Genomic DNA, 18,353 nt, shown 5'->3' on the forward strand with positions numbered 1-18,353 from the left:
AGCCCCACTGCGGGGGGCTGGAGGAGGCAGGGGGTTAGGCCACACCCTGCCAGCTGAGCAGCCCCATAGCCCACCCCACAGCCGGGGCAGCATGGAAAACTTCCTGCTGTTTTCAGCCTTGCAGCAGGGCCTGGTGGAGCTGAGCTCCAGCAGCGCTAGGGGCTGCACCAACGCACGGGGAGGGGCGAGCCCATCTTGACAAGGCAGCCGACAGGGGTGGTCAGGGGGTAACTGGCCCATGAGGCCCAGTCCAAGGTCCGAGCCCCCAGCACCTCACCTTGGCTCAGCCCAGAGGTGGAAGGGCCATTGTGGGGCATGGAATGGGAGCAGGGTACCACGGCCCATTCAGTCGCCAGCCTCGCTGCAGTGCTGCCGGTGGAGGGGAGGGCCAGCGGCCCTGTTAAGAGCTGGATGTGGCCTACCACGACCTGCTGAGGGCCAAACGGTCCTGCCAGAGCCCCTGGGGTGGATCATCCTGAGCCCAATTAAGGGAAAGGGCCATTCAGCCTCCCTCCTGCGCGCATGGAGCTCGCCCAAGGCCTCAGCAGAGTCTGAACCCAGCAGCTTGGCTGCGTGAGCTAAGGGAGTAACTCCAGCAACAGGGTGCAGTAGTAGGCTGTTATCTAATCGGCCAGCCACTGGGGGAAGAAGAAGTGGACAACAGCCTCCACTCAGTCAAAGCTTTATTAACATGTCAACAAAACACAAGAACACTTGCCGTGAACAGCTTTTCCTGTTCAATAACCACTGTGCCCGCAGCAGGGCCCCTCCCGCCCCCCCCAGGCCTGCGGGCAGGTGGCCGGGAAGGGACTCAACTCACAGTTATTCCAGTGCAACCTGATCAGCTCAGGTCAGCTGAGCACAGGCCTGGGCCCACGAGCCGGGCTGGGGCTAGAAGATTTTACTGCAGCGAGCCACCAAGGGCTCTGCCCCACAGCCTGCCAGTGTAAAGCAACCTCAGAGCAGCGTGACCCCCCCACCCCCGGCGAGGGGCACGGGGGGCTGTAGTGCACACCCACCTCGTGAAATAACACCCCAGCGAGGGTGCTGAAAACATCAACGATTAAGAAACATGAACTAGGCCTAAGAGCCCCATGGAGAGCGGGCGAGGCCGCCGGCCAGCTCGCAGCCATGGCAGTCAGGGGCCAACCACTCCCTGCCCGCCCGGTCTGGGCAGGTATGTAACAGCAGCGGATGGGGACGGGGAAATTGCACTCGGAGCTGGGGAGAGACTCAGGCTGCACAGCCGGACCCCCTCGGCAGACGGCTGGCGCTCAGCGCCTCCCCCACACGGCTGCCAATCCCCACCGGCTCCAGCACCTGGCAGGATGGGGCCCTCGGCGAGAGCCGCCGCCGCCTCCATGGGCCTGGCCTACGGAGCGCTTCCCGGGCGGTGCCCAGTGCTGTCCCCAATAGCAGGGCCTCTGTTCTGAGCCACACGGCGCCGGCAGATCCAGGCCCCCGCAGCCCTCTGCCCCCACCCCAACTACCGCCCGTAATAACTCAGCCGTCGGAGCGCCAGCCGCCTCCTGCCGGCCACGCACGTGGAGACAGCCACGCCCACCCCACCCGAGTCTCTTCAGAGCCGGAGCCAAGCCCTTTGCAGGGAGCCCGCCCGCGGGGGGGACACGCCCAGCTCTGCCAGGGGGCAGGGCCCCTCAGTAGCAGCTGTAGTGGGGCCTGTTGTAGGGGGGCCCAGACCTCCACCTCACTGGCTGCCGCCTCATGATGAAGCCGTGGGAGCGCCCACCGCGGCCTCTCCTGGTCGGGCTGTGGGGGTGCGGCGGGAAGCCGGGCGCTGGGTTTCCCGAGAAGCCGGGGAAGGGCCCCGGGGCCGGCAGAGCATGAGGCGCCTCCCAGAAAGCTTGAAAGCCGCTGCCAGGACCTAGGGCGAGAAGCAGGGTGGGGGGAAGAGATGGGAGAGGTCTAGTGCCTGGCGATTGGGCCCAGCCAGTCCCAGCACCCGGGTCCCTCAGAGCAACACTAATCCCACACACCGTCCTGCGGCAGCAGCTCTCCCAGGGCTTCACCGGCTGGAGCCTGGGCTGGAATGCAGCCAGCTCCTGGGTGCAGCCGGCGGGTGTTTAACCCCATGGAACGACGGCTCAGGCCGGCCAGGGAGGGCTGCAGAACCGCACAGCTCGATGGAGCGGGTGGGGGTGGGGGGGGTCAGAAGAGGTGGTTACTTTGTCAGAGTTGGGCCAGGAGCCCAGGACAATTCTTGAAACCAGGCGGGGGAGGTAATGTCCTTAATTGGACCAACTTCTGGTGGGGAGCGAGAGGCGTTGGACCCACCCAGATGTTGGAAAAATCATAGTGCTAATGAAGCCTTTCCGTATTAGGCCTGAGTAAACCAAAGTTATGTTATGCTTGTCCAAACTGTGTTGGAAAGCTTACAGAACTCATTAGACTGAAGGCCGTGTATCTACCTAAGTCAGCTATTTCGCTTATCAGTTTTGTTTGGCTCCCCAAGTGTATGCAGCTGCGTTCACATGTATGCATCCAAAGTATCTAGTACAAAGGGTCAACGGATGTATCTTGTGTCCCCTTCAGAATGACAAATGTATCCTCAACAGATGTATCTTGTAGCCCCCACAAAATGAGATATGTATCCTGCATAATATCAATTATCCTATGCAGATATGTGTACAGGTTCTACACAAAAAAAAATGACGAAGACAAGGCGCTAGTTGTTTTGTTCGGGTATAAAGGTAGGCCCATCTGGCCATGTAAGGTGTGTCTCTCTCTCTGGCTAGCCAGGAGGAACCTCAGCGCTGAGACCGAATAAAGGGAGTGGTACTCGTCTTCCTGTCTCCGTGCCTCCTTGGTGTAATTAGGTAAGCTCCAGGGGGAAACGAGCCCTTTTGGCTAACACAGAGAGGTCTGGGCCGGGTGCTCAGAGGGTGGGACAGATTGGTGAGGGTCAGTAGTTAACATGTTTCAAGGGACCATTGGAGATGAAGTGGCCTGTTAACACCTCTCCAGTCATGGGGGCCGGGGAATAAGAGAGGGATGAAAACACAAAGGCGGAGGAGGGGTGGGAGGGGGAGGGGTTAGTGGGTTAACAGGGCACTTCATCTCCAATGGTGCCTGGAAAGGTGTTAACTAGCTCTGCTAAACAACAGTGGGGAGGCTCGGAGTCCGTCCACACAGGGGATAACACCCGCTCAGGCTGCAGGGCTGGAAAATGGCTCTGTAGACATCCGGGCTTGGGCCACGACCCTGCAAGTGGGCAGAGTCCCAGCCCCCAGCCCGACCTGACCATCTACACTGTGATTTTTAGCCCCACAGTCTGAGCCCTGCAAGCCACAGGCGGCTGACCCAGGCCAGCTGCAAACATGCCCTCCGAGCCGCCGTCCCAGACCGGAGGAACAGCTCTGTGTAGGTCAAACACTTCTCTCTCCCCACACCAGAAGCTGGTCCAATGACAGACGTTACCAGGGGCAGCTCTAGCCATTTCACCGCCCCAAGCATGGCGGCACGCCGCAGGGGGCGCTCTGTCGGTCGCCGGTCCCGCGGACGTGCCTGCGGAGGGTCCACCGGAGCTGCCTGCTGCCCTCCCGGGACCGGCAGAGCGCCCCCCGCGGCATGCCGCCCCTGGACGTTACCTCCCACCCTGCAGCTCCCATTCCTGTAATTCCCCGAGACGTCCCTTTCACATCTCGGCCAGCCCCTGCTCTGCACTGGGTATGGCGCTGACTGGGGGAAGAGCGCCCCCTACTGAATCCCCTGGGATATACATCCCCCATGCAGGGGGCACGGCTAGGACTGGCGGATCTATGGGTCAGCCCGCCTGGCTCAGCCGTTCTGCCCACCCCATCCCCAGCACTTCTCACACATGGTTATTCAGGAGAGGCCAGGCCCGGCTCCAACGCTTTTCCTGTCCGAGCCGGGCTGAGGGGAGCCAGGGGACCCGTGCAGAAGGGGCGTGGGAGGAACGAGTGCGACACCGAGGTCTCAGCAGATGCTGCCCACCTGCCTGCTTCCTGGGCTGCCAACTCCTCTCCTCACTCGGTAAGATCCTGAGCCACGCCGGGGGGGGTGGGGGGGGGGGGAGAGAAGCGGAAGGGGGCCGGCAGGGACCAGGAGTCCAGAGCAGGACTAAGAAGATCAAAGGCTCACAGGCGAGCGTGAGAAGCAGCACAGGGCCAGAAGGTGGCAGCAGACCCACAAAGACGAGGAATGGGTTGGGCCGTGGGAGAGCAGCCGGGGCAGGGATACACGGTCACAGCCGTAAGGAACATGGGAAATGCTGCATCGGATCAGACCAACGGCCCAGCCCAGGTGGACAGTGACCAGCTGCTTCACAGGCAGGTACAAGAGATCCCAGAAGGTCCAACTATGAACCTGCCCCCCAGGGGCGTTTCCTCCCAGTTCCGGGTGAGTCAGGACTGGCTCGGACCCCCTCTCTGACCTGCTGGAGCGTAACTGCAGCGATTCTGTACGTACCAGGTCCAGTCACCTCTGGAATGCTACTAAGGTCTTGGCCTGAGTCACGTCATGTGGCAGAGAGTCCCACAGGTCAGTCACTTTCTAGTTTGTTGAGCGACCTCCCGGTTCTAGGGTTTGGCTGCAGCCGGACAGACGAGGAAAGAGCAGGGCTCGGAGACGCGACAGCAGTGGGAATGGAGAGGAAAGGTCAGATTGTGCAGAGATCACAGAGGAGACAGGCAGAGCAGAGCAGCCACCTGCAGAGGAGGCAGCAGAGAGAGAGGTGGCCAGGCCAGACTGAACAGGAACGGGCAGAGAGACTGAGGCAGGAAGTCGGGAGCGCCAGAGGCCCCCCCAGGTGAGAATCCCCCGGGGCACCCACCAAGGGGGGTGCAGCAGGAGCGTGGGACCCAGGACCTACCCTCCGCACTGTAGCCGGGGCAGTTGTCAAAGCTGATGTATCCGGAGAGGGGCGTGCCAGGCCCCGCGTGGCTGGGCAGGAAGGGGGAGTCTTCCTGGAAAACAGGATCCTTGGAGGGGCAGCAGAAGTCGAAGGGGGGCCAGGGTGGAGGGGGCGGCAGGCAGGCGCTGGGCTGGGGCGCCCAGGACAGGCGGCTGTTGTTCCGCTCGGGCCCTGCGGAGTGAGAGACGTTCCTGAGCGCGGCGCCTGGGACGGTCACGGCAGCGGAGCCGGGCAGAAGGGTTGAGAGCCTTTGCCGAGGACAAGGACTCCAATCCGGGGGGCCGTGCGGGGAGAAGGAGCCATTCGAGACAAGGGCCAAGTTTGGGTCAGCTCCTTCCCCCCAGGCTGGCAGCTCCGAGCCTGCTCCAGCCCCCTGCAGTTCTGGGGGGCCGTGGCCTCTGGAGACAGCGTCCTCGGGACGTGCCAGATTTCAGAGGCACCAGCAACACATTGGCCGTGCCCGCCCCACGCTGGCTCTTGGCAGCACCGTGCCCAAGCCCCACTGGCACGACCTGGGTGCAGTGGGTGGCATTAGGGAGCTAGGGGTGGGGGGGCTGAGGAGAAGAGCTGGGGGCTACCACCATCCCCCCCCCCCTCGCCCATAGGGGCCTCGTCAGCATCAGGGCATGGCCACGGGCACACTGACGAGTGTGGGGAAGGTGCCCACCCCCCATTCGGCAGCATGGCGCTCAGCCAGCTCCCCTTGGGGGGCCACGGGCTGTCAGCAGCAGGAGAGAGGCGACCAAAGCCAGACACTGGCTGAGGAGGGGGCTGGGAGCCGGCCTCAGGCTACCCCCTAAGCGGACAGGGGTCCCTTCCCCAGCCGCCTCCCCCGCGCGATTGCCCAACCTGAGGAGGTGCCCACAGCCCCTGCCCACCTCCACCACCAAGATCTTTACCCCAGGGGCAGGGTGGAGCAGCGTGGGGCGCCGGGCAGGGGGTGGGCTGCGAGCCCCACTCCAGAGCGTTTGCCTGAAAGCAACCTGAAGAAAGGAAAAGGCGGATCCATCAGCAGCATGGCCACCTCCCCCCCCACAGCCCCTCCCCCATCTCCCACCCCCTCTTGCCACAGCACGCCCACCCCCACTCCCACCCTCCCGTCCTGCCGCTGCACGCCCACCCCCTCCCACTCCCACCAGCAGCAAGTGCCGCCCCCAAGGGACGATCCACATCAGCGTGCCCGTCACCATGGCGTCTGGGCACTGTCAGCCCCCCTCTCCCCCTCACCGTCCTGGGGTCTCTTCTCCGGGATCTCGACGCCCCAGGCGTCGGCCACATGGGCCAGCAGCAGGTGGGTGACCCGGCGGTGGACGGCCCGGTTCCAGTGGACGCCGTCCCCACTGCGGTGGTGCGCGTCGAAGCGGAAGTAGTAGTGCAGGTCCAGCACGTCGAAGTGGTGGCTGCTGGCCAGGACGGCCCCGTAGAAGTTGCCCTCGATCACTTTGTGAGGCAGCTTCTTGCCTTGGTGCTGCAGCTGGAGGCAGAGCAAGGAGCCATCAGGCCAGGCCAGCGGGGCTCCCATCGACGGGGGGGCCACGCTCCAGGGACCTGGCCCCACGAGAACACCTCGCTCCTGGGGACGGTCCAAGACAGCGGGATGGCCTGGCAGACAGCCATTCCTGGGGGGGGCGGGGCCCCTCTGCTAACAGCCGCAGGCAGGGACAGGGACCACCAATGCCAGCTGGAGTGCTGGGGCCGAGCCCAGAGCTCCCACCCCCGTCCAGGGGGCAGCCCAGCTGGGCCTGTTGAGGTTGAACCCCTTGGGGCCTGCCTGTCAGTGCAGGCTGAGGCTCGGGACTGAGGGAGGAAGAAGAGAACGCTCATCGGAGCAGGCTGTTTCCAGGGGCGAGGAGAATGGTAAAAGTTAATGGTAGCTTAGGTACAAGTGATCATGCCTTGATCGGTTATAAGGCGCAAACAGAATAACGTCCAGGCCAGTCACACATCTTTGGTGGCTGAATAGGGCCAATTTCAGTGAAAACCAATAGGAGGCAAATAGCCGAGAGGAAGAATTGAATCAGGAGAATGTGAATGACGACTGGGGGGAATTGCTTAAGAATTAGATGCCCCAAAAGCCACAATCAAGGAAGAAGGACGTGCTGGTTAAATAACTGACCTGGGTTTAGAGTGGAAGTGAAGACAGCTAGAAAACAAAATTAAAAAATCATCTGTAACAAATGGAAGAAAAGAGAAATTGATAAAAAAAAGTGAACATAAATCAGAAGATAGGAATGGTAGAAAATTGATAAGTCAAGGGACACAATGAGAAATCTGTGGCCAGCAGAGTTACGAACAGTAAAAAGGAGTTTTTTAAATATTAGGAACAAAAAGAATCTTAACAATGGTATTGGTCCGTTATTAGATGGAAGTGGTATTATGCAGAATAATGCAGAAAAGGCAAACGTTCAATAAACATTTATATTCTGTATATGGGGCGGGCCGGGGGAAACATGATATAAAGTTAGGTATTTTTAAATCAGCAGGTCTAGATAACTTGCATCCAAGAGTTTTAAAGGAGCTGACTGAGGCGCTTGCTGAACCGTTAATACTGATTTTTAGTAAGTCTTGGAACATTGGAGACGTTCCAGAAGAAAGCTACTGTTGTGCCAATATTTAAAAAGGTTAACAGGTGACCCAAGTAATGATAGGCCTGTCAGTCTGACATCGATCCCACGTAAGATAGTGGAGCAGCTGACATGGGACTTGATTAATAAAGAATTAAAAGAAGATAATGCAATTAATGCAACTCAACATAGGATCGATTTTCCAGTAACCCATCAAACTAACTTGATATCTTTGATGAGATACCAAGTTTCATTAATAAAAGTAATAGAGTTGATGTAATATACTTAGAATTCCCCAGAATGTTTGATTTGATGCCGCACAAGATCTTGATTAAAAAATTAGAACAATATAAAATTAACATGGCACATTAAATGGATTAAAAACTGGCTGATAGGTCTCAACATGTAATTGTAAATGGGGAATCCTCAACCCTGCGGGATCAGTTCTTGGCCCTACTCTATTTAACATTTTTATCAATGAACTGAAAGAAAACAAAAATCTTCATCGAGAAAGTTTGCAGCTTGCACAACAATTGGGGGAGTGGGAAATAATGCCGAGGACAGGTCACTGATCCAGAGCAATCCGGTTCACGTAGTCAACAGTGTGTGTTTTAATATGGCTAAATGTCAACGTGTACCTCTAAGAACAAAGAACGCAGGCCAGGGGATTCAATCCAGTGCCTCTGAAAACCACCTGGGGGCTGTGGTGGCTAATCAGCGGAACAGGAGCTCCCAGTGCCACGCTCTGGCCAAAGAGCGAATGTGATCGTGGGATGCATGAACAGAGGAATCTCAAATAGGAACTGAGGTGATTTTCCCTCTGTATCTGGCACTGGGGCGACCATTGCTGGGATCCCTATGCCCAGTTCTGGTGCCCACAATTCAGGACGGATGTGGATAAATTGGAGAGGGGTCAGAGAAGAGCCAGGAGAACGGTTAAAAGGTTAGAAAACCTGGGGGGAATTTCTCTGGCCTGTGCCAGACAAGCCAGACTAGATGATCTAACATCCCTTCTAGCCTTAAGCTCCAGGAACCTCTGGCTCGGAGATTTCAGAGTAGGAAGCGGATCGTGAGAGCTGACCAGGCCTGTTTCCATCCAGTCCCATGGTGCCAGAGCAAAGGCCCAGCCAGTACGAGGCAGAGCCAGGCTGAAGGGAACCCCTCACCCCCCAGCAGCACCCTCGGCCGCAGGAGGCAGCGGGGTAACTTTGGAGCGGTGACTAGGATGTCAGACAAGGCCTGTCCCAGGAGGGTGCCCTGTGGGGGGCTGGGTGACCGGAGGAGTGTGCCCGCGTGTGCTGGGGAGCGGTGCAGCAGCGGGTACCGGCCCCTATAGCAGTGGTGGGGGAGCCGTGGGCTGGCCCTGCCCCTGGACTCAGCACCTTATCCCAGTCCGTCCCAGCCACACATCCTCCAGCGCACCCCCAGCGAGCAGCACCGGGGCCAAGCTGCAGTTTGCTTTACCTCTGGGATGAGGAAGCCCCCGATGATTTTGTGGCCCACGGGCATCGTCATGTTCCACACCAGGAGGCAGGCATGGGGCAGCACCTTGTCCAGCCGGTTGAAGGCCTTCTCCAGATTCACCCGGTACTGCTTCATGGACTTGGCGCCGTACCTGCAGGGGCGGCAGAGCACACACAAGTCATGGCCCTCGGGACAGACATGGGCTAGGATCCATCTGGCCCCCATGAGGCGCGGCACTGGGCCAGGGCAGGAGCCTGCCAGCCGCTCTGCAGAAACGGCTCCCCACAGCAGCAACGGCTCCTGCCCATTTCTACAGGCCAGGCAGGCGGCTGGCAGGGAGGGGAGGCTGCCCCACCATCCCCCAGCGTGGGACATGGAGTTTGCAGGGCGAGGGGGAAGCAGACAGTGAGACACCGCCTCCGTGCCCCCGAGTGGCACCCCGAGGTGCTCAGACGCCGTGGGCCTGGGCGACAGCCAGGGCAGAATGCACACGCGGGACCAAGCACCCTCCTCTTGGGCAGATGGCAGCCGCGTCACTGGTGCAGCCGAGCCAACACCCTCCTGGCTCCTCACGGGGCCTGCACAGATCTCGCAGACTGGACTGGACTAAGGAACGCGGCTGGCTGCACACGCACAAGGGGGGCGGAGCCCGGCTGGCCCCACGGAGTGAAAAGCAGGAACGTCTGTGTCTGTGGGGCAGGCTCCTTGCATGGACGGGACAGATGAGCTGAGTCAGAAGAGGCTAGTTTGACCCTGCTGCTCTCCCCAAGCAGAACCGCACTGTAACCCCTGACCCGCCACAGCCCACAGCACCCGGCCCCACAAAGTTCCCTTTTCAGATCTGGTCACCTCCCACAACGGGGGTTTCAACAAACCATGCGCCTACATGCCCAGCGCTGCCCTCGGCTGGACCAATTCAGAACTGCTGATCTGTGTGTCACAGGCCCCGTACTGCCAGCAGAGAGTCTCCTTTAGCTGCACTAGCCAGGCTCTGGCAGCCGGAGGGGTAAGTTCTCTCCCTGAGGGTGCTGCACAGCCCCGTGTGACGCCGCAGAGGCCCGAGTTACCCTGCCAGGGTGGGGGGAGCAGCGGGTACCTGCTCACGTCCCATAAGCAGGAGTTGATGATGACGACGTCGGGCTGGGGCCCAGCCTGGAAGTCAGCCAGGATGCTCTCCATGTAGTCGGAGTAGACGCGAGTGACGAAGTAGAAGCGCACCAGGTGGTGGGCCGTGCGGTACTGCCGCACCTCCTTGTAGTTGGTGCCGTTGGTCATCTCGCCCCGCATGCCGCCCTCCACCAGGCAGTCGTTCTCGAAGCTCAGCTCCCCCTGCAGAGACAGGACGCAGAGAACCCTCACTGGCACGGCCCCCGAACCCTCCTATTGCCAGCAACGAGAGCCCTGCCCGGACACAAACTCTACAGCACAGCAGCATGTCGGGCCACTGCTCGCAGGAGCCAGCGCCCTGCGCGGGCAGCTCCTCCGGCGCGGCTGTGCCACCCCCAGCCCTGCCCACTGGGACAGGACCAGCTCACCAGCAGCTGTGCCTGGTCGCACGAGTGTGTGCAAGTCCGGGTGCGCGAGCCGCTTGCATGCACTAGCGCTGCTAGGGACAGCAGCGGGTGAGCCTGGTGCCTCCCCAGTGGGCAGGGCTGGAGATGGGGCTGGGGGTGGCACAGCCGCGCAGGAGGAGCTGCCCACGCAGGGCGCTGGCTCCTGTGAGCGGCAGCCCGACACGCTGCTGCTTTCACTGCTCCATAGAGCCCTGCAGCTCCGCGGATACCCACATCTGCGGCTATAAAGTCTGTACCTGTGCAGGGCTCTACCCACAATGGAGCGCTGCCCTCTCATGCCCGCTGTCTGGCTAGCGCCCTCAGAGGTCGTCCTCTGTCCGTCCCAGCCCAGAGAGCTGCGCCCAGCTACCAAGCCAGGGCCTGCAGCCGTCCCGTGAGCGAGGGAGCGACATGAGAGCCCTCCTGGGCACAGAGGAGCTGACCTGCCCCAGGACACAGCGAGCCAGGGCAAGGCCTGGGATTGGGTCCCACAGCCCCAGCTCCAGCCCAGCGCTGTCTAACCACAAGGCCTGGACCCAATACCCGAGCCCCACGGGTCCCCAGCCCCTTCTCGAGGCCCCACCCCAGCACCGCGGGACGTCACCACTTTCACCCTCCCTCTGGACGGCTGCAGTGCCTGAGCCCCAGCCGGGCGGGGGGGAGCACAGTGGAACGCTGCTATTCCAAACACCGGCCAGCAGGGGGCACTCACGTGGCAAGACATCCCCCAGTCCTACATGTGGCACCACAGCCGGTGGGAAGAGCGGAGGGGGGTGCACCAGGCCCAGGACTGTTCTGCTTATTCGGTTACATCTGGGTTTCAAAGCCTCCCACCGGAAACAAGAAACCATCCTCCCCCGCCAAGCATCACGGCGCCTAGACGACACAGCTGGCCCACACCCAACACGCTGTAGCTGCTTCCTCTACTGCCGAGCCGGGCCTGGAGCCAGGACCGCGCACTCCGCATGCCGTTGGGAGGGCACCAGCTTGGCCGGCTACTGGCCCCCAGGCAGCCAGATTCGTTTTCTCCACTTCTCTTTATGCAGCAGCAGCAGCAGCCACCCAAACTGGTTCTGTCTCAGCTGTTCCCACAGCAGGGGAGCACACACCAGAGCTGACTGCACCAGAAGCGGCGGCTGTTGGGGGCATAAGGTTGAGGATGGATCTAGACTGTTCTCAGTGGTACCAGATGACAGAACAAGGAGCAATGGTCTCAAGTTGCAGTGGGGGAGGTCTAGGTTGGATATTAGGAAACACTATTTCACTAGGAGGGTGGTGAAGCACTGGAATGGGTTCCCTAGGGAGGTGGTGGAATCTCCTTCCTTAGAGGTTTTTACCGTCAGGCTTGACAAAGCCCTGGCTGGGATGATTTAGTTGGGTTTGGTCCTGCTTTGAGCAGGGGGTTGGACTAGATGCCTCCTGAGGTCCCTTCCAACCCTGAGATTCTATGAAGGCCCAGCAGGGGGCACCCATGGGCACGGAGGGCCGGACTGGATAAGTGCCCCAGGGAAATGGCGGCCGGGAGTGGTTGAGTTCCCCACCCCTGTGGGGCAGAGATTGGCTGCTCCGGATTCACAGGCACAGCACCTTGGCTTTCAGCTGGGACTGGCTGAGGAGAGCGTCCTTCTGCAAAAGCAGCACCAGGTCCTTGTAAACCGATCGCTGGACTGCAAGGGAAAAATGGAGACAGAGATAGCCCAGGGATTGCCCGTCTCCAGCGGAGCAACTGATTCGCCTCTTGGGCGCTAATGCAAGAACCAGCCCCGGGGCTCGTTCAGGGCAGGGTGGAAGAGGCCCTTGCTCAGAGTCGGGCGTGTCTGCGCTGGCCAGGAGTGCGTGGTGGGCTGCGGCCGGGCGGGCTGCGGCCGGGCGGGCAGATGTCAGGAATGAGACGAAGTGCCAGCTGCCGTGCTGGGGGTGGGCAGGGCAGTCATGCTGCACAGACTCCGGGGGTGCCAGGGCAGTGCTGTGGAGCGGAGACATGGGTCCAGCTCGCCCAGCGTAGGGAACACCCCAGCTTCACTTACGGAGTGGGGCCAGAACGACAGGGCAGCCAGAGGGAAGTCAGAGAAATCCACTTTGCTCCTTGCTGGGCTCCAACTCCGCGCCCCCCGCCCCAGGAGGCAAGTCCAGAGGCCTGGCTGCCCTTTGCCTGTACCCAGCCAGACCTGCCGAGGAAGGGGGTTACCCCACGCAGCCGCTCTGTCTGTGCGAGCCAGGGCAAGACCATGGTTGCTGGCAAGGCAGAGAGCCTTGCTGGCGCTGCAGGGGGCTTGCAGCCCGGCATGCAGGAAAAACCCCTTTGGACTTAGAGCCAAAGACAGCTCGGCTCTACCATGGCCGAGAGGGGTCAAGGGAACCCGCCCCCCACGCTGGGGGGCTCCGGCATTCCCTTAGGCAGACTCACCGGAATCCCCCACGATCACCACAAACTTGTTGTGCAGCAGTTGCTGGACTTCCTGCGTGAAGAAAGTGACCATGGCTCCTGCAGGCGGCAGCTCCTCAGCAAGCAAAGCCCTGCTCAGGAGAGAAAAGAGACTGAGGCCTGCATCCTCCTCCACCCACGCTAGGAACGGCCTCCGCACCTCCCAGAAAAAACACCCGGGCTGCCCGTGCTCTGCCCTCAGCACAGGGAGGCCAAACACGGAGCTGTCAGCCAAGCTCAGGTGCAGCGCCAACAGGAAGCACAAGAGCAGCTGTTGGGTTCGTGGTTTGTGTCACTCTGACGTGTATTCAGGTCACGCTTCCCCCAAACCCTTTGTACTTCTGCTAAGAGAAAAGTGTATGGACCATCCTCCCAGCATGCTTTGCACTTGGGCCAATGGAGCAGGTAAACTGCAGGTGACCCCTCTTCCTGGTACCCGTAGAAACAATCGGGGACGAGGTAGGTGTTACGTGGAGGCTCCACAAACCGCACGCTGGGCCAGGGTGCTCCATGCCACGGCTGCATGGGACAGAAAGGGCAGAGCGACAGGGTAAAATGTTTGGTCCCGTTGGAGCCTGGCCCTTATACCCGGTACCAAGGGAGACCTAGCACAGGACGCCTCTAAGTTCCGCTGACTTGTGGAAAACGTCATTCAAAACAAGAAACAAAACGGGCAAGAACAGGTCTGGGACCCGTAGGGTCCATCGTGAAAGTTGTACCAAGTAAAGCCAAGACGTCAGCCCATCGTTTCAGAGCAGGTTCCTGTTGCTCTGCAGACGGGTGAGTTAACCCTTGCCTGGCCGTACTGTGCTGATCCAGCTTTGTCTGGGCTTCCTTAACCCAAACTGAGCACTACCAGAGCCACACAAAGCGACTCCAGGCCCTGGGCACTGACCCAGCGAGGCCGGACCCAGGAGGGAGCGCAGAAAGGGAACTCGAGGTACAATCCATGTCTCGCCACTGGAGTGCTGCGGCTGCTGCTCCTTGACGGGTGGGAGGCAGGGCGGAGACCAGGGGAACCCAGGCCGGGATTCGGAGTCAGGCTCTGCTTTCGCCCTGCACCGAGACACGCTGCGTAGCGTGGGCCACCCCCTGGCACTGGGGCAAAGGACGAACCAGGCGCAGAGCCAGGGTGAACGGGGCCCTTCATTACCCAGCTACCCTGCCTGTTTTCCACCGGCTCCCTCACCCGTTCTGGGACGGCCCATTAGAACCCAGCCCGTTCTCTGGCCCAGGGCCGGGCGTTGGCAGCAGCAACCTCAGAGCGTGCATGGCCCAGCGATCCCACCTCTGCACCACGGAGCACTGGGCCTGACGTGCAGACACTGACCAACCGGCGCCGACTCGGCCCTGCCCCTGGAGGCCCGATGGGAAAGAACGAGCCGTTCAGCTCCGCTTCGCCCTGCGGCTGTTCCAAGGGGAGCCGTGAAGGGGGCGGGGGGCAGAGAAGCAGGGCTGGATCCTTTCTGGCTCCTTTAGCCTGGAGTGAAGGTTTATACGACAGCGCTAGAGAGAAATCCAGGTTCCACTGTGCCAGGTGCTGTACAAAGAGGCAGGCCTGGCCCCCAGGAACTCCCAGCCTGAGCAAAGGGAGAGCGCGAGGGACTGCTCTGCAGATGGGAGCGGAGGGAGGGCCGAGGTCACAGGGGAGTCTGTGGACACACTGGAAACAGCCCAGCTCTGCTGAGGGCCAGAGCAGAGGCTGAGTTTGAGCCACACTGCGGCGCAGACACCCCCAGGGCTCTGACTGGAACAGGCTGCGCTGCCCACGGGCCCCAGAACTGCGTGGAGCCCGGGCTTTGCCAGCACAGCTCCTGCGTTTCTCTCTCCCACCTCCCCCACATTCCTGGCTGACATCGCTGTGCCAGCGAAAGCACTGCCTGGCCGCCCAGGCCCAACCCACCACGGCAGCCTCCCCCTCGGCAGGGCTTGTCCTGTTCCCGGGCGTGACTAACATTAGAACAGCCTGCCCTGTTTTTACGGGCGAGGGGTTACAGGACACTGACCCACCTGTGAATCCCCATCAACTGGGGAAAAGGGGGGTGGGATTCAGGCTGTTAACACCCGCTGCAGAGGACGAGAGCCCTTGGGAAGAGTTCAGCAGCTCCTGCCCGTTCTGGTCTCCATAGACCCCTCCCACGCCCCGAGTTTCTCTCTGCAGGCTCCTCTCCTGCTCTTTCCACGCCGTACGTGCTACCTTGGGTAGGGACACACTCACCTACGGGTACTGTTACACCAGTGCAAGGCCCATCCACCGGCGTAACAATGCTGGGATGTGTGGCTTGGGCCGCATCCCACCTGCGAGTAACTACACTGCTCAAAGCCCTTTGATCCTGGCAGGATGGCCTCAGCGCTAGGGGCTGGGCTGCTTTCACCAGGCCGCCAGAGTTAGAGCCACTTGCGCACAGACAAGCGCCAAGGTACAAAAAGCACAACAGGGGCAACAACTGTGCACAGCTTTCCGGCCTCTCTCCGTCACCGAGACACAAAGCGCAGGGCACACCCCTGGGGCCAAATACTGGCCTATCACAGCCCAAGGCAAAGCTCCCTTGGACTTCCCTGGGGCCCGGATTTCTCCCCTAGTTTTTTTCCTTTGTAGGTTTAGTTTAGCAAAAGTTTGGGATGCTACCCTTGTACCTGCCTTCCCCCCACCACCACCTCCCCCTGGGGTAGGCAGGGCCCTAAGTGGGCACTTCTGACAGACCAATTTCAACGTCTGAGAGAGAAAAGCTAAGAACTGTTATTGCAACATTAAGCCTAAGTGAGGAAGCACAAGCATCCGGTTCCTACTAGATGCATTGCAGCCCCAAGTGGGGGTTAAGTTACTCTCGGCCCACCCCAGGGCGGGGGGGTCTATACTGCAGAGGACCGGGTAGGGTCGGCGCCAGCTCAGCTACAGGCGAGAGGCTAGCGGGGACACCACGCTGCCCTTTCTTTAACCATTATCATTATTAGCCAAGCAGGCAAACACCCCTCCTCCCCCAGCAGGGCACATGACCAGCACTTGCATTACTTACCACATTCCCCATCCCAGACAGTTCCTAGTGGTTGTCAGCAGGTGGATCACAGTTTCCCTGGCTAGGGCTTATCCTTGATTTCATGCGTCTTAGCCCCTTTTTCTTATCTAAGCTCCCACACCCATATCTCTGGGGGGTCACCATACTGTTAATTAGTTACCTATTTACCGCATTCGCTTTTGTCAATTAGTTGCCATGGTATTTCTATAACATCCCCAGTGTTCACACCTGTAACTTCTGGTTATACATATTCCTTAGACTCTCCTTCAACTGTCAATAACCTTGTGGTTTCACACTTCCCATGTCAGCTCTCCTATAACTGCCCTTAATCTGTGGCTTCCTATCACTTGCCCATCAGTTCCTCATGCCAAACTAATCCTAAATCCTAATTAGTTATGCTCAGCAAACTACCTTCCAGAACATACGACCCGCCAGACTGGGTGAGACCAAAGGTCCGTCTAGCCCAGTGTCCTGTCTGCCAACAGTGGCCAGTGCCAGGTGCCCCAGAGGACAGATCCATCCCCTGTCACCCACATGTCTTGGGAACGTGGGATCTCTCCTTGCAGTACAGCATCAATCAACCTTATCAGGAAGGCTACACCACCCTATAGAGACAGCATCTTCTACTCCTCTTTATCTGGCTGCACAGCTCCAGCTTACTGTGAAATGCCAGAGTCTAGCCAAAGACATGTCCGTGACCTTGTCCATTGCAGGGCTGAGATGTGAACTGCTATACTAACAGGTTTGCATTGCATGAGGCAGAAGCCCTCTCCAGCTCTCCGCCACCAGCCACAGCTTTCCGAAAAATGTCCCTAGTGTAGACAGGGCTAAACCAACCGCAAGTTTTTCCATTAGCTTAAAAGCCACAAGTGGGACACGACAGCTACCTTTAGGTCTCCCTGCCTCCAGGCCAGGGTCATTTGGGCTCATCCAAGATGGAAGAGGGTTTGGTTTGTTACGTTTTTAACCCCTTCTCTGAACTGGCACCAAAGCAGAAGAGAGCCCCCCAGGCCTGCAGTCAGCACCATCTCCTTCCTTCAGACCCTTCACCCAGCCAGTCCCCAACCGCCAGGAAGTGCCCACCCAAGAGTCACCACTGGGACCAACTGTGAAGGTACCTGGAAGTACAGGGGAAAGTGAAGCAATTACCTCCAATGTGTCCAAGTTCCAGGGCAAACCGCGTTGGTGCAGGGAGAGAGCTGGGGCCTTTGCTAGTAGGTGCAGCCCAGCAGCCCACAGGAAAGCAGTGTTTGGGCTGCAGTAGGTGACCAATCACATGGGGTTAAAGGGACATCAATCAGAAAAACAAATCCCATCTCTACCCGCAAACTCTCTGCCTGCTGCTGTTACCAAGGACCAGCAAGGAGCTCTCAGCTCACAGTTAACAAAATAACCCCCGCTGCCCCCCGCCGTGGCTCTGCTGAAGCAGCGTTCACCCGGGGGGGCTGCCAGGGCCTGAGGTCACTAGAGGGGAGAGCAGAACAGGGGTATTTCCCCCCTCCCTCCGACAGGGTTTTTTCATTTGCTTTGTGCTCAGTTTGCGTGGGTCTGTCACCCAACACTGCAGGTGCGGGTGGGAGAGGGAGGGGAAGCTGGGGGGGGGGCTAATTCCAGCGGTGCCCCGTTCCCCCCGAGCCACGTGCTCTCAGCGGAGGGGGCAGCGCCCGTCCCCGGCGATCGGAGCCCAGGAAATACCTGGTCGTTTGCCCAGCCACAGCCCCGGAGAAGCAGCGTTGCGGGACCCGCCGGCAGGGCGCCCCGGGGAGGAATTCAGGGCGAAGAGCTCGCCCAGCGGGGGGGTTTAGCACCCACTTAACAGCGCGGCGGGGAGCCGCCCCCTCCGCCTGCAGCCACCCGGCCCCAAACCGCCCCCGCAGCCCAGCCCAGCCCGCGCTACCCGGGGGGCGCGGGGAATCTCCCCGGGCTGGAGGGAAGCGCAGGCGGCGAGGTACCGCCGCTGTTCCCGGGAGCCCGGCGCCCTCGCCCGGCGCGACCCCGCTGCAGCCCCCGGGGCGAGCCGCGTTACCCCGCATCCACACCAGGCGGAGGGGTCAGACCCGTGTCCCGCCCCCCGCGCTGGTCCCGGTACCTGCTCCCCGGCGTCGAGCCCGCCTGCCCGCGGGGCGCATGGCGGGGACCCAGCCCGGCTGTCCCGCGTCCTGCTCGGCTGCCTGCGTCTGGCTGGGCTCGCCTGCCCCCACCCCTTCACACTCCGCTTCCCTGGCCCCGCCCCGCCCGGCCCCGGGGGGAGCCGCTGGCGGCTGCTGCTGCTGCTGCAGGGGTGAAGGCTCTCGGGCCAGCTGCTGTTTGGGGGGGGGGGACTGTTGTTGCTGCTGCTGCAGGGGTGAAGGCTCTCGGGCCAGCTGCTGTTTGGGGACTGTTGTTGCTGCTGCTGCAGGGGTGAAGGCTCTCGGGCCAGCTGCTGTTTGGGGGGCG

The 18,353-nt window shown here is 60.5% G+C and overlaps 1 protein-coding gene across 4 annotated transcripts; it reads right to left on the reverse strand.

The window, feature by feature from the left end:
• Positions 1–666: 666 nt before the first annotated feature.
• On the reverse strand, positions 667–18,148 carry PCED1A (PC-esterase domain containing 1A). 4 transcript variants are annotated; one of them, XM_039541070.1, is made up of 10 exons: positions 18,007–18,117; positions 17,067–17,172; positions 12,883–12,992; positions 12,063–12,142; positions 10,019–10,251; positions 8,923–9,073; positions 6,122–6,368; positions 5,794–5,877; positions 4,853–5,065; positions 667–1,885 (listed from the first exon to the last, which is right to left on the reverse strand). In XM_039541070.1, exons 3-10 carry the CDS (start codon positions 12,953–12,955, stop codon positions 1,659–1,661), a joined length of 1,308 nt encoding a protein of 435 aa, XP_039397004.1. In that variant the 5' UTR covers positions 12,956–12,992; positions 17,067–17,172; positions 18,007–18,117; the 3' UTR covers positions 667–1,658. The 4 variants fall into 4 exon arrangements, with proteins under 4 accessions (XP_039397004.1, XP_039397005.1, XP_039397002.1 ...); XM_039541071.1 differs by lacking the exon at positions 17,067–17,172 and having other exon boundaries at positions 18,007–18,148; XM_039541068.1 differs by lacking the exons at positions 17,067–17,172; positions 18,007–18,117 and adding an exon at positions 17,613–17,984.
• Positions 18,149–18,353: the final 205 nt, after the last annotated feature.

Source organism: Mauremys reevesii, linkage group 5 (genome assembly GCF_016161935.1).
Source record: "Mauremys reevesii isolate NIE-2019 linkage group 5, ASM1616193v1, whole genome shotgun sequence".
Taxonomy (NCBI): Eukaryota; Metazoa; Chordata; order Testudines; family Geoemydidae; genus Mauremys; species Mauremys reevesii.

Coding starts and splice junctions, on each gene's coding strand:
- PCED1A (XM_039541068.1), bottom strand. CDS start 17,950: ATGCGGGGTAACGCGGCTCGCCCCGGGGGCTGCAGCGGGGTCGCGCCG. Junction 12,143..12,882: donor GGTGATCGTGGGGGATTCCG/GTGAGTCTGCCT, acceptor TTTCCCTTGCAG/TCCAGCGATCGGTTTACAAG. Junction 5,878..6,121: donor GGAGAAGAGACCCCAGGACG/GTGAGGGGGAGA, acceptor TCCTTTCTTCAG/GTTGCTTTCAGGCAAACGCT.